The 14,878-nt window shown below is 43.8% G+C and overlaps 1 protein-coding gene across 2 annotated transcripts in view; it reads right to left on the bottom strand.

The window, feature by feature from the left end:
* SPPL3 (signal peptide peptidase like 3) overlaps nucleotides 1–14,380 on the bottom strand; it is a 56,107-nt gene extending 41,727 nt beyond the window's left edge. The window contains exon 1 of one of the 2 annotated variants that reach the window (XM_059863968.1): nucleotides 14,090–14,380. In XM_059863968.1, coding sequence (XP_059719951.1) covers nucleotides 14,090–14,112 — 23 coding nt within the window. In that variant the 5' untranslated portion in view covers nucleotides 14,113–14,380. The remainder of the gene's footprint in view (nucleotides 1–14,089) is intronic. The other variant, XM_059863969.1, reaches the window with a different exon arrangement.
* Between the last annotated feature and the right edge of the window lie 498 nt (nucleotides 14,381–14,878).

Here is a 14,878-nt window from a genome sequence, read left to right as displayed (position 1 = left end):
CAGCAGTGTCTTAATTAGCAGCATGAATTATTTGCCATGGTAATAGGGAGATATTCAAAGCACTGAATGATAATTTCCCTGAAAGTTCAAGCAAGACACTGGCTGGAGATGCACCTCCTGAGACATTATTAGGAAAAGACAAATAAAAATATAAGCTTCTCTACCACATCCAAAGCCAGACTATTGCACAAGTGAAAAATTTCTTTTCAAAACACAATACAGGTACATGAATGCTGTGATGCTTCTCATGGCGAGCTATGAGAAATATAACTATGCCTGGAAAAGTCCAAGCACAACCGAGTAAGTTTCTAACAATGTTCAGAAAATTGTCACAGGCAAATTGTGGCAAAACAGCAGTGTCTGTAGCAGTTGATGACAGGCTTCTGATATCATAGCATAAGCCATTCAGGAGCAATTATTTTCTTTTAAGGGCTTAAACAATTATCAATCCCTAAAATAAAGAAGGAAACATGACAAAAAGCCCCCAGCCCAAGGAAATGCCCCAAAGCACAGAAACCATTGCACCAAACAAACACCGGCTCCTCATCTCCAGTGGGACTGCATGGAATGTGCCCTGGTGTGGAAATTACACCCGGTACAGAACCCACCCCTTGCTAATAACCAAAGCAGGTCACTGATTACCCAGTCACTAAACTCTGCTGATAGCATGCCCTTCCAATTCTCTCTTACTGTCATGAAAACAACACAGACCTTAAATCCAGCCAACACAGAGACAAAAAGGGCTTCTCAGCCATTCTCTTCATATTTTCTGCTTCAGAGAGTTTTCCTGCCTTTCTAGCAGGGAAGGCACAGTTTGGCTGGCAGCAAGGAGGGTCTGTCACTGATCTCAACCAGAGCAAACCTTCAGGAGGAACTCAGAACCACACCACAACCACACAGCAACCAAAACACACCACCTTCCTTCAGCCTTACCCAGCACACCTTCCCATTCATGGGATCTCTCCTCTTGGAAAGAATGGAACCCACTTCAGTTTGGTAAATTCCTTAGTTACAAAATCAAAAACAATTTCTGATACATTTAAATCTTACAAAGCAACTAGAAAGAAGACTACTTTTGTGAGGAAAATTTCAAATGGCATTAGAGTGGTGCAGGATTTTTATCACCATTTGGTCTTAGCCCACTTGCCTTGTATCACAAATGGGTGGGTGGCATATCCTTAAGTTTAGTAAGATTTTTTATAAAAGAAAAAAAGAGGCCTAGTTACAACACGCTAAAAATTCCCCACCGTCAAGAAAACATCCACTCAGCATTGATTACTAAAAATATCTCAACGTGTGTGTGTGTGTGTGTGTGTGTGTGTGTGTGTGTGTGTGTGTGTACCCAAGACACTTTTAGTTACAAAACATCTACTACTCAAAGCAACTTTTGTTTCCAAAACAAGAGCACTATGAATTTCTATCAGTTGGACATTTTGCAGAGTTACTGTCCTCAGGTGTCTGCAACTACAAGAAAATCTAAATACTTGTTTCATTTTTACAGTGCTTGCACAGAAAAAATAAAGGGCATCACTCCCCTGATAAGGTGCCACACTAGCTGAGATCCATGAATTCACATCATTCTTACAACTATTTTTAAATTATTTCCTTTCTTCCTCTCTCTTTACAAACTGTCATCAAAAGAATTAGCAGCCACAGAAATGAAGGAGAAGTTGGATCTCTTTGGACGATTTGGGGCATTATTCAGGGTCCAGAGGGGTCAGGAGGTTCTGTGATCACACTTCAACAAATTTGGAAAGACTATAGCACTGCAGCCTTTCCAAATTAGTCATATAGACACAATAAATAGATTGTCATGGAGTTCTAGAATCCTGTTCCTCCAGAGCTGTCCATTTCCTAGGCAGTACCAAGATACAGGACATTCAGCAGCCAGGTGTCTAACAGCACTGAAAAATTCCATTACAGAAACTTCCAATAGCAGAACCACAAGAAGCAAAATAAGGGCTTCTATTAGCAACAAGGGATAACAAATTTTCACACTTTACCCTAATGAAAGGAACTGTATTAGTGTCTTCCAGAACTGGAGCAGTAAGTTATTTGAACCAGGTTCCAGACAATTGAGTCTTTAACACAAGAAAACACAGCCTGTCTTCTATCAATGCAATTCAGCCTCATCCCAGACACTGTCAGCCATCCAAGTCCAGAAGTGCCATTTTTCTGAATAAGGTTGTTCAACCTAAAAACTCTACACAATTAATTGCCCAACTCCACCCTTCCCTTGGCCCTCTAACAGCCACAATACCCAAGAGTCAGAACGTGCTGCAGATCCAGGGCTAAGTTCATCTAAAGTGCAGCTGAGGCAGGCACATCATCCTGGGCATATTTATTGACAATGTTCCATCATACACAGAATGTTATGGTTGTCACGGTGCCAGCAAGCGTCAAAAAAGGACAAAAGAAAACAGATTATTATGTGGCAGAAAGGGAGGACTCTCGGGATATACAGGGCAATTCTTGTTGGCCTGCACTGCTCTGCCAAGAGCCCCACAGCAATGCTGTGCTCAGACTGTCCCTGAGCCCAGGCAGAGCAGCACAGACTCTGCACGCTCAGCCCGTCTGACACCTGCCAAGGTGGGAGCAGAGCTCACTGCTCCATCCAAGAGCTGCCACTGCCCCAGCTGAACAGCACAAATAGCCCAGCACAGACAGGACAGGCTGTGTCGCCTCTGAGGACCTCATGAACAACTTCACCTTGAACATCTTTTTGCAATGCTCTGTAAGACAAATGTGTAATAGTTTTGGCAGCTTTGCTTGGACAGGGAACAACACACTGTGCAAAAGGACTACTTCAATATTTATGACAAAAAATTTACTAAATCTGTAATCTGACTTCTTATGGCATGCAGAGAGGTGGGTAAGAGACTAAACCAATAAAGTTCACAACAAAGGATGTATCTCCATCTGAAGCAACACAGAAAGAACACACACAAAAAGTACAGCAGGTTTCCTAACAAGCACACAGAGGAACACTCCTACTTGATGCCATAATTGATCACTTGCACTTATCCAGAAGCCAAAACCAGAAGATGAAGCTGATCCTCTCTGATGTGTACAGTTTCAGTCAAGCCAAACAGATGATACTTGAGTGGCCTAACTTGCTCTCAAAGTATTACCTAAAGACACTCTGTGCAAATTCCTGCTTAACTTCTTTACCTTTACCAGCTCCATCCTTTATCCCCAGGCTCTTTACTGCAGCCCTGCTCTTCATCTTGCACAGGCATCCCAGGGTTCTAATCAAAGCTGCACTCCAGGAGATCAACCTGTCCCAGACCACCACAAAGCCCGTGCCCAGTTCTGGACTTGGTCACTCTCAACATACCAGCAGTAGAGAAATTCTTTCATCTAACTTTGCTCTAACCATCTGGAGTATAATACTCACTGCAGTGAAGGACTAATAGAAGGGTTTATTCACATTCATAACATTTCTTTTGTAAGTGACAGAGTTGGTCATGCAGAGCAGAACTCTGACAGCAGAATGTGCTGCAAATCCTATCTCCTGGCTAAGTCACTGCCTCCTCATAAAGCAAATGCAACAACTGAAGAAAAACAGTGGTTCAGAGCAAGAAAGAGCAGGAATACTTGTACCAGAACCACACAGCTGGTTTATCTGTGAGATACAGGTGGTTTTGGCAATGAATGTGACAAAAGGTTAACACATACATACATGCAGGCACTACTGGGTTAACACCTAGAACAGAAGATACCACAGCAAAGACTCCAGGGTCTCTACCTCTTCCCTAAACTAGGAATCATCACTTGGTAGATTACACAGGTTAAAAAAAGCAGCAGGCCTAACTGATGGAAGAACATTCACCCAAAACTTAGTGTACAAAGACATTACAGAGTCCCCTCAGGTATGGAGGATATTGATCTGAACACTACACTTCTTCCTAGACAAAACCCATCCTTCTATCCCAATATATATACAAAAGTCTTATTTGGAGGTTTCATTTCCACAGCAATTCTTGTACTTAATTTAAAAATATGCAGAATACCATGATACTAATATTTTTTTTTTAAGTTATCAAGACATACCGGGCTTTATAGTATGAAAGAGGTTGGTTGTTTTTATCACAGAAATCAGAAAACAGGATGTTTTCTCACCTATACTGACTGGACTGTTGACTTTAAAAGCCAATCCAAAACCACACCTCACAGCTCTGACACTGAGACTGGTATTTATTGATTACGTGCTTAGAAATCCAAACTCTTTTTAGCAATGTATTCAGAAGTCAGATAAAAAATTAAATCTAACAACTAATAGTTCAATCAAAGCATTTACCAGTCATGCCTTACAATCAACAAGCCAAAGTCAAATTGACCAATATGACCTTGTCAGAAAGAGCAGCTCTGAATGCTACTGACGAGTTCCTTTACTCACACAGTACAGGATTACATACTTTATCACTGCCTGGGTAGAATGAAACATTATTTTATCAGCATTCCATAAAAGAATGAGTCAACACCATCAGCACCCAACTATGACTCTTCAGTGACAGTGGTAAAAGTACACTCCTGTGTCAAAGCTGTAGAGTAACCAGTCTGTCTAGCCAGATTCAAGCAGCTTTAATCATGCTGGCCCTGTATTAAGACAAATTCATGTTGTCAGATGATGGCTGGTGAGATTCCAAAATGAACTTGACTATTCACAACTGCACCAAGTCACAAGGGGATTCAGCTGGCATGAAAATACAAAATACTGACCATCAAAACAGACACCCTGCTTTTGCCACCTCCTACTGAGAGGCAAACTCAAAAAAAAAAAAAAAAAAAAAAAAAAAGGTCTTGAGTTTCCCTGAGCTGAACTGGCTGAGGCCTGATTGCTGCCTCACAAAGTGTGTGCAGAAGCACAGAACATTCACACACCCAAGGGCCAGGGTTATGGCAGCTGAGTCAGTTCCAGGTGCAAAAAACAGGTAGCAGAACAGAGAGAGTCTTTTCAACAAACTCTTGCCCAAATAGCTAAGAAGCTTTTCTTGTGACAACAAAAAGTAGGAACATTCATTAAAGAGGTGTTTTGGAAATCTTATGAAACTTTTTCCAGTACAGCACCCTGCAGAGAAATATTTTTGGTTTATGGCAGACTCTTTTCATCTTTTGATTCAGCTTTAAGGTAGCATACCTTTTTAATCTGCAAAAATATAAAAATAAAGAGAAAGATAACTAGTTGGAATACTAACACTGGGGTTCTTCTAAGGCACTTAAGTATGATAAAGACTATCTTTCTGCTCTGTACCATCTGTAACTGCTTACAGCTGCATCTGCTTTAGAAGTAGTCAACTTAGCAGAAAATTAAAGAAAAAAAAAGTTCAGCTCTTCACTATTTAGCTTTAAAGTTTCCTTTTTCTTGAGGAAAAAAGCACTCTTTAAACTATTTTCACCATAAAGCTTAATTAGATTCTACTCTTCATCTTCAAAACCCTGCAGAGCTCATAATGTTCCCCATGGGAGCTTTTAGCCCTTTGTGGTAACTGTTGCTATTCAAGCAGCTATTCCAGTGAAGGTGCAGGATCAGCCACCTCAAGGAGAGTTCAGGGAGCAGATCATCTCTCCTCCAGCACACAGCCATCAATCTGAACTTCTAAAAAGGACCAGCACGACCTTGCACCATCAAACCTAGAAAGCAAGACAGACACACCTCACCTCACCCGTCTGCAACACAGGCTACAGAAAACCACATAAGCCAGCTCTGTTTGCTCCTCTGCCTCCTGCTACTTCACCTACCTCACCTTTAGCTAACAGTGACCTAGAGAAGGGACTTCCCATTGACTAAATAAGTCTAAGTCACACTACACCTGTTTTATCTTGCCAAATGGGTCTGACAGAGATGAAGGTGAGATAAATCACAACTGTAACCTGAAAGTGGCTCGAGTAAAATCACTGTGTAACAACTCACCATTGAGCTTTGGTCTTACACAGCCAATAGATCTGTATCAACAGCCAGCTGATACTAACTACAATCATTACTCAGAATGCACTGTTGAATATCTAGCCACTACTAAAGTTTCCAGATAAATCTAAATCAAGTTTTAAGCCTGGGCTGTCTAGCTGACCAGAAGGGATGTCAGATGGCCAGGAGCCACAGCCACCAGAAGTGAGTGGAGCCATAATTCAGCTGCTGCGTTCACCTCTGTCCTGTTAATTGTGCTACTGCAGAGCTCAAACATTTTGTAATGCTGCTTCTTGTCCAAGCTGGGCTATCTCAACTGGAGTCAGCTGGGCTTATTATTCCAGTAATGACTAAAATTATAATAAATCCTGAGGATATACACTTGCTGCTAGCTTAACCCATGCAGAGAACCCCTCTGCAAAACCGTCTGGACTGTAGAGAAACATGCACCAAATTTACATGCTGAGATAATTTGATTTTTTGAACCACCTGAAACCACACTGCACCATGAATCCACATGTACAAGTTTTTGCTATTCTAACATGAAGCTGCTATTTGCAGTACTACTGACATGAGAAAATGGTGGAAGCAGAGCTCCCAGACTTCTGTGTTTCAGTCAAACATTATAAATTCTTAACATTTCTGTTGATCTCTAAACTTCTGAAATAGTTTGAAATATTCTTAAAATTATGTATCATTGCAAATTTACTAGAAGTCACCTGCTGGTTAGTTATCAGATGAACAAAAGGACTTTCTTTAAAGATACTTCTGTCCAAAAAAACAGCAGAGTACATAGGAATGAAGAAGGAAATTTGGACTTCCAAAGTAAGCAAGCAGAGAAGCACTGAGTACAACTGAGAGGACTGCAGGATGCTTACCTTTAACAGTCAGTAGTTTACACTGAACTATTTTTTCCTTTTAGATGAACTGAAATCAAGCTTATTTCTTGAATAAGTAAGGTAAGCTTGCCAACTCCTGGCTAAAGTTAAAGACTGTGTATAAACAGAGGGTGAAACCCCCTGGGTCTCCTCCTGCTTCTCCCACACAACCTTCGCTGTGGAAGTGCCTGCAGGAACAAGGCTATGGCATAAAAATGGAAGAGACTCCTTTCCCAGTCTTTGATACATACCCACCTGCATGGGAAAATAACTTTTTGGGTCAAAAGTCTATGAACGAGCTACAGGAAGTAAAGGAAGAACATCCAAACCTGGAGTCACAGTAGGAAAAATTGAGAGTCAAACAGTGTAATTTTCCTTTTAATTCCACTGGTCAGGGAAAATGCTACCATACACAAACTCTGAGAGATGATTTTATCTCTCCAACTTTCACATTGTCAACTTCAGTAATGGAACCTTAAACATAACACTGTACAGTAGAGAATCATCTCCTTAGTGCATTCTCCCTACTTTATGACACTGGCTGTGATGGTTTAAAGTACCTCCATTCTGACATTCTGGGAAAAAAAAGTCACTTCAGCCTTATTTCATACATTATTTTGAGTCCTAGTTGTTGTAGGATATTAACAATGTTTACTTGGTTGGTTATCAGTTACAAAGTATCCCTCCAAAGAGCCAGCAGACCTTTCGCCCTGTCTACACCGTGCCCCTTAATGTGACACGCAGATATGGAGGCTATCCAAGGGAATCTGAGACCTGAGGCACGGGTCTGGCCCTAAAAAGAAATACTCAACAGCATCTAATAATGAAGATGACAGCAACACAGCTACACAATTAATGAGCTCTGGGATAATGTCATCCTGGTGGTTCTAGCAGACAGGGAGACACTTAATGTATCGTGAGAGCTGAGCTGCTCTCGAGAGGCACACGGGGAGGGAGAGCTGTGCCTGGCAGATCAGAGTATCTCAGGCACAGACACCAAAAGATTGCAAAGAAGAGATCATCGGCACAAGCACCCTTGGAAGAATTGAAGAGAAAGGGAATCAGCAAGTGTTGCAATGACACATATGCTCCATTAATCTTATTAAATCATCACCTTGCAGAGTGGGTCTGACTGCCTGGATCCCGTCCAGCCGTGCAGCAGCTCCTGCTCCACTCCTGCACCCCTCAGTCCTCATCACTGCCACTGCAGCCACGGAGCAGCACAAAGAAAACGTGCACTGCTTGTGCCACAAATGTCACCCTTGGTTCCTCGTGGAAACTTCCCTCATATGCCATCAGAATCAAATTAGACTGTTTTGACTAAACAATTTGTGCCAATTGTTTGCTTTTAGATATATTACAATGCTTAGAGTCATCATAAAATGTCAAAGGACAATAAAGACAATGGCACCCATGCTACAGATGTTGACACATCCCATTATCAAAATAATGACATAAAATAGCTAAGATATTGAAAAAGACCAGAGTCTGCTCTGCTCTTCTTTCAAATTTCAGGAAATAAAAATGACTGTATTTTAAAAAGCATGACACATTTTTCAAAGTACTTTTTGTAGGAAGTTTTCCTAAATACCCATTTTTTGGCACTGTGTTTCAGTGACAAATGACTGAGTTGTCAGCAACTGAATCTAGTATTAAAATGGTGGTATTCACCAAAACACAACTTAACTCAATATCCTCAATTAATTTGCCTGGTGGTCACCATAAAATTCCTCAAATTCCAACAGCATCAGGCTGCTTAACTCATACCAAAATCTCAAAGTGCACAAAATAAGCAATTTATTGGATCCTACATTTCAGCAGAAGAGAGAGATGTTCTCAGGTCCATCAAACCTCACACAAACCACAACAAGTATTGATACTGGTGGATCCACACACCTAAGCACTCATTCACCTGTGACAAGAAGTCATATTCAGGTCATCTTCTGTCCATGGAAATTCTACCTTTCATCCCTAGAAAAGCAGCCTGAACTACTCCACAAACTACAGACCCTTCAGTCTTCCAAAGCAGGTTTTTATCCAGACAGGGAATCCAGGTCTCTGCCAATCCCAGACAGAAAGGCATGCCTGCCTCTTGGCCCAGCAAATATTTACAGTATTTTATATGAAGTGAAAGAGATTTAAGTGGACACACAAAGCTCAACCTCTGAATAACACATAGTTTGGTGATGAGAACACTCCCCTAGAAGGTGAGAGATGCAAGGCCAGAAACCCTGGGGGATTGAACTGATCTCCTGCATCCTAGCCCAGATCTCCAGCCACAGGGTAAAACTAAAGGAACCATTAACTTTTATTACCACAGTACCCTGAAAAGGTTAAATGCAGAACTGATAGAAATCTTAATTAAAATAGGTGACAGAAATCTTAATTAAAAGAGGTACTGCACACCAGCACCAAGAGAATATTGATTTCTGTTCTTCACTTTAATTTTTTTCTTCAAGAATTACTAAAATATTAGTAAATACAGCCTTACAATTAGCAAACACTGACAGGAGGATTTTTTCCTTGTGCTTATCAGTCACTATACACATGTACATTCAAGTTACTGTAAACTTCTACTTATCCCATGCTCCTTGCTTTATTTGTCTTCCAGCCCAGTGCTGCAGACAGTGCCCTGTCTACATGATACACAGCCCGAGATAGCAAAAGCTCCAGGGAGGGTAACAAACAAGTGAAGTCAGACTAGTCCTGAAAGACAAACATATGAACTCTAAACCTGATATTCTCAAATTTACTGAGGTTTAAGTCACTTTTCTCATGCACATTCATACAATGACATCCTTGTTCTCAGGAGGCTCCTAACAATCCCCAACATGGAATGTGGCTGGTAATTTCAGTTCCTGAAAAATGCAAGATTAAGGGCCAAACTCCACATTTGCATGCCAGGATTTCATGACAGATTTTTGACAGCAGCACAACAGAATTTCATCTATGTGCTTTGCAATCTGCTGCCTATCAAGTGTAGTATTTGAAAAATTCAGGTAAATTATTTGGTTTCTGTTGTAAACTGCCTCCCGTCCTCAAAACACCTTAATTAGTTAAGGTCTCCCAACCTAAACTGAGCAAACAAGGAAAAAAACCTTGAATGCAAAAAATTGTTTTACTAGTATTTGACAAATTCTGTCAACAAGCTGCAGCTCCTCTTACTCTCTGCCCTCCCACATACACACCTAATCCAGCCAACTGAGACTTGAAAGCACCACCTGAGACTTCTGGAAGAAACTGCATTTTAATTCATGGCAGCAGCATGCTAAATGCTTAACTGCAATCAAAGCAAATTCTCAGACCTCTGAATCCAGAAAGACTTCTAACATCAACCAATTTGAATTCTCCCAGGAGCAAAGACAGCACTGTACATTTACACTTATTCCAAAAGCCAGTAGTTTTATTGATTACTCTGACACATCATTAGATTTAATTTCCACACCCTTTGCATTATGAAGAGAAGCTTCTAAATATATCACCATTTCACTCATGAAACATTTGATGGCTAATACAAGAATCATCCCACTGATTATAACATTTAAGAGGGAGTTCAGTTGTTCTTAAGATTAGTGACTCAATACAGTGCCTTCTTTTTTTGTTCTTAGCTTGCCCTCCCAGTCTGTCTCCTAGTCACCACCCTGAGAGGGCACGCACGCATGGCAATCCAAATTACCCTTAGACAACAATCTTGGAAAGGAAATATTAAAAACACATTCAATTTTGGTGTAGAAATCCCCTTCTTTGCTCTTCACTAATGAAGGAAGCTGTGAATATCTTTTGTGCATTCAAAGGGCAAAACAAAAAAGAACAAAGCAATCTCTATTGCCAGACTGGGCAGCAGTAAAAAGGGAGGGGGTGTTACATCAGGCCTTGAAAAACACTAAACACCTACTAACTGAAGATAAACAAGATAGGAATGGTGCTGTGCCTTCTCAATAGGCTCCAGCACAAAAAAATCACCACAAAATGCTAATAATTAAAGATAGCCCAAGTATTTCACAAAGCAATGATCTAGGTCCTGCTGCTTCCATACTCATCTGCTGTCACACTTCCAACAGTTTGGTGCCTGAAGATAAATTTCTTGGTATTTACTAATCTCTTACACACACACATGCACACACACACACACACATATATATATACACTGCTCTGGCCATGCTTATTCCCTCCTCTGCTGTAGCAGAAACTTTTGTCACTACCCTGTTCCATTTCCTTGCTGGAGCACAGACAGGAAGCAAGGGGAAAATGGGTATTCAACAACCTCTTTCCTCTCCCATTCTATTCCACTTGCAGAAAACTAATTTTAGCTCTTATTTAATCTACAAAATCATGAGCAACCTTGCCAGGCAGCAGTCCTGTACACAGCTCTCCTTTCCTTTTATTATTGCAGGAATTTGACAAATAAAGTTTCTCTACTCACTGCTGACAAGCATTTGATTTGAACACCCTTTCTTTTTAAAAAGTCTATATTCTTTGAAAGAGTATTTCCATCTGGGACATATCCCACATTTCACATTAAAATTAGTTTTTCCAGGATGACAGTATTCTTCTTCACCAGCAAAATTCTCAGCAGAGCCTTCTTTCAGGATAAGACACCTCTATCTGAAATACTGGCTCAGCAAGATGACTTAAGATACTAAAAAAGTTAAATAGAAGTACAGATGGTTATAGGTGTGGGCACTACTGAAGAAATAAAGAAGCTGTCAGAAGAAATACCTTACAGGAACAGTGTCAAAAGATAACTGGTGTATTAAAAACTATAAAAGAGATGGGGGAAAAGCATAAGTCTCTCCTTCTTACAGTATCTTAATAAAAGAAAGTAATTGCATGCAGTTCACATGGAATTTAAAAGAAATATATAAACCTACCTTAAATCTCAGAATGATATTCACAAACCAATAAATAAAGCGATATGAGAATTAGTTCTCATCTCTTGAAAACATCATCATTACCAAGACTGTCAGTCACTGAAATCAGCCCTGTTTTCCATGTTTGCCAATGCTCATGTCCACTAGTCACTGCTGGCAAGTACCTTTTTTCCAAGTATTTTTAACCCAACTGAGACTTTTTTTTTCAAAAAATCAAACCCACAATAAGCTTTTATCATACCTTATGAAGCTACAGTGGCTCAACAATGCATGCAGACAGGTAGGGACAAAAAGATGGAGCCAAGACTCGTGCACCTGGACAAAAGGGAAGTGCCACTGCAGCTGGGAACCAGTTCACATCCCTGCAGAGACAGGGCATGAAAGGATTGTTCTGAATGCCAGATGAGGCATTTTCAGATGTGAAATAAGGTATGTGTACAAGAGCTGGACACTGCACCACACAACAACCTGTTCTTGGAAAGCTGCCTTTGCAACACAGAGTCTGGCAAATGGACAGGACGGGATCAGCCAACTTCCAAAGAGAGCTCCTGCAGCAGCCCCTGGGCACAGCTCTGCTGCACACGAGCACCAGCCTCCCCAGGTGACAAATGCACATTTCTCCTCAAAGTGCTCAAGCACTGGCCAGTTCTGAGCTGCATCACTACAACTGTAAATAAACCATGAGAAGTTGTTGTTAGAAGTGTAAGTAATGAGATGCCCACAGAGAGCATGACTGAAATTGGATTTTTGCTCTGTCCACTGCTCCCATAGCTCCCAGGCAAGGCTGAGTACAGGTAAAAATGCAAAGTGACAGAAACCTCAGATCCATGAGGACACCACAGAGAACAAAGACCTAAAATTATAGGGTTTTAAGACACATCATGTCCTCATTCTGCTACAACCTCAGTACTGTAAGAAAGAACTTCCATTCTTCAGATCCACCTAGCACAGTGAAGACCTTAAATGACAATTTCATTCCCCTAAAATACACAACCTACAGAAGAGCAAATCCTTCTCTCAGCCTCTGTTAAAAATCCTCCCTTTAGACTATTACTATGGCAAAAACACTCATTCAAAACTGCAAATGAGCTAAGATTAAAATAATGTATAACTGACATTTTGTTTCATTTACTTCTTTCCAGAAAGCTGACAAATCCAAGAGTTTATGAATTTATCATTTCATTCTGAAATTAAAACACACTAAGACACATTTAACTGAACTACATTAAACTGCCTAAATCTGTACCAATACTCATTTACTGTGTCAATATGTAAACGATCTTTTAAGTCAAAAGAGCTGTCTTTTCACAGCTATTTTAAAGCAGACCAGACCACTGCCTGAACTGAGCTTGTGAAACAAAGTAAGAACATCTAAAAAGCAGAAGACCGATACAAATGCTGGTTCTTGACAGAGAAGAGACACGAGAGGGAAGAAGGGGCTGCCAAAGTCTCAACATGTGTCAGAACAGAAATCCCCACTGGGTTCCAAGTTTTGAAAAGTAATGGGACCATTCAAAACAGGGATGTCTGTTTCATGCTCAAGCCCTTCTCCAGATTCAGCACACACCAAGGTCAAAAACTAAGATTTAATTCTTTTTATAATAAGGGACTTATTTCAAAACAAGTAACTTCTTTCAAAAAAATCTAAGAAACAACTCTGGATGACATCACTGGATTTAAAATGCAGTGAGACTATCACAATAAATTGCTGCAGTGGTCAGGTCAACAGAGATGATGCACAGGCAAATTATCTGAGGATCCACAACAGAACAAAACACCCAAATTTATAGGAAGAAACTGCACCTCGTCTCCTTTATCCACTGCCAGCTAGGCCCGAGACAGTGTCAGGACACAGAAAAAAATGCCCTCTCATTTACTATACTTCATGTCTTTCCACAGGAACTGGTCTCTTCCTCGTCGGTTTATTTCCTGTACACGGACCAAGCCTATTGTCGCCTGGTGAAAACACACACACATGCCACCGACTTACCAGCCTCCGCTGGCATAAATCTCCCTTTAGGCAGAGGTGACCTGCAGCCTAGCAGCCGTGAACGAGCTCCCGTCCCTCTCCAGGCCCGGCGGATCGCAGCGCCGGCCGTGCAGAGATCAGCTCCCAGGGAGCCCTCCGGGACAGGGGGTGACAGCCGCGCCAATGCTCCCGGCGATCCTCTCCTGCTGCCCGGCTGCTGGCGGGGGGGATCCGCACAGCCCGGCCGCCCCGTCCCTCCTCCTTTCCCCCTAATCCCTCCTCCTCAGCCGCGCCGAACCCTCAGCCCGCAGCCCCTCCACCAGCGTGCTCCTTCACGCCCCGGCCCCCGCCGCAGCCCCCCCCGCCGGTCCCCCCCCGCCCGGGACACCGGCCCCGCCTGGGGCTGCGCTCGACGCGGCCCGGCCGGGTCGGAGCCCCCCGCGGCCTCGGCCCCACGGCTCACCAGGAGTAGGTCTGCTCCGCCATGGCTGCGGCTGGGCGGCCGGCGCTGGGCTCTGCGGAGCGGCCGGGCCCGGGCTCCTCCTCCGCCTCCTCCTCCGCCTCCTCCTCGCAGGCTCCGGGGCTCAGTGGCGGCCCCGCTGCGGCTCCCGGCCCAACATGGCGGCGGCTGTGAGGAGGGAGGGGAGCCGAGGGGGGGTCCCCGCGCGGGCGGGAAGGGCGATGGTGGTGGCGGGGCGGGCGGAGGCTCAGCAGCCGCGACGCGGGGCCGCGCTAGGGCGCCGGCGGGGCCTCATGGCCGGCGGGGCGGCGGCGGCGGCGGCGACGGCAGCGCGGGGCGGGGCGGGGGCGGGAGGCGGCGGCACCGGGCGGCCGGGCCAGGCCGCGCCGCGTGCCCGCGCTCGCGCACGGCGGGGGCGGAGCCGCGCGGAGGGGCGGGGCCCGAGCGGCGCGAGGGGTCACGTGCCCACAACACCTTCACGTGCCGCCGGCCGCGCGCAGGCGCTGTGGGGCGCGGGGAGGCGGCGGGCGGTGCCGCTGCTCGGGGTCGGCCCCCGCGCGGGCGGGCGGGTTCGCCGCGGACACCCCGCCGGAGCCTCGCCGCTCGGGGGGCCGGGAGAAGAGCGGGGTGGATGGAGCTTCCTCCGGCAGAAAAGCTGCGGGAGCTGCGGGCGGGTTTTGGGGCTGGGGGCTTCCGGCGAGGAGCCGCGGTTCCCGAGGTGAATCCCGAGCCGGTGCTTCCTTTCCCGCAGCGGGGCAGCTCCCCCGGCTCGCGGGGTGCCGGGCAGGGCGA

This window comes from Haemorhous mexicanus, chromosome 19 (genome assembly GCF_027477595.1).
Source record: "Haemorhous mexicanus isolate bHaeMex1 chromosome 19, bHaeMex1.pri, whole genome shotgun sequence".
Lineage (NCBI taxonomy): Eukaryota > Metazoa > Chordata > Aves > Passeriformes > Fringillidae > Haemorhous > Haemorhous mexicanus.
Note: the sequence above shows the minus strand (reverse complement) of the source record. Positions and strands in the feature narration are given on the sequence as shown.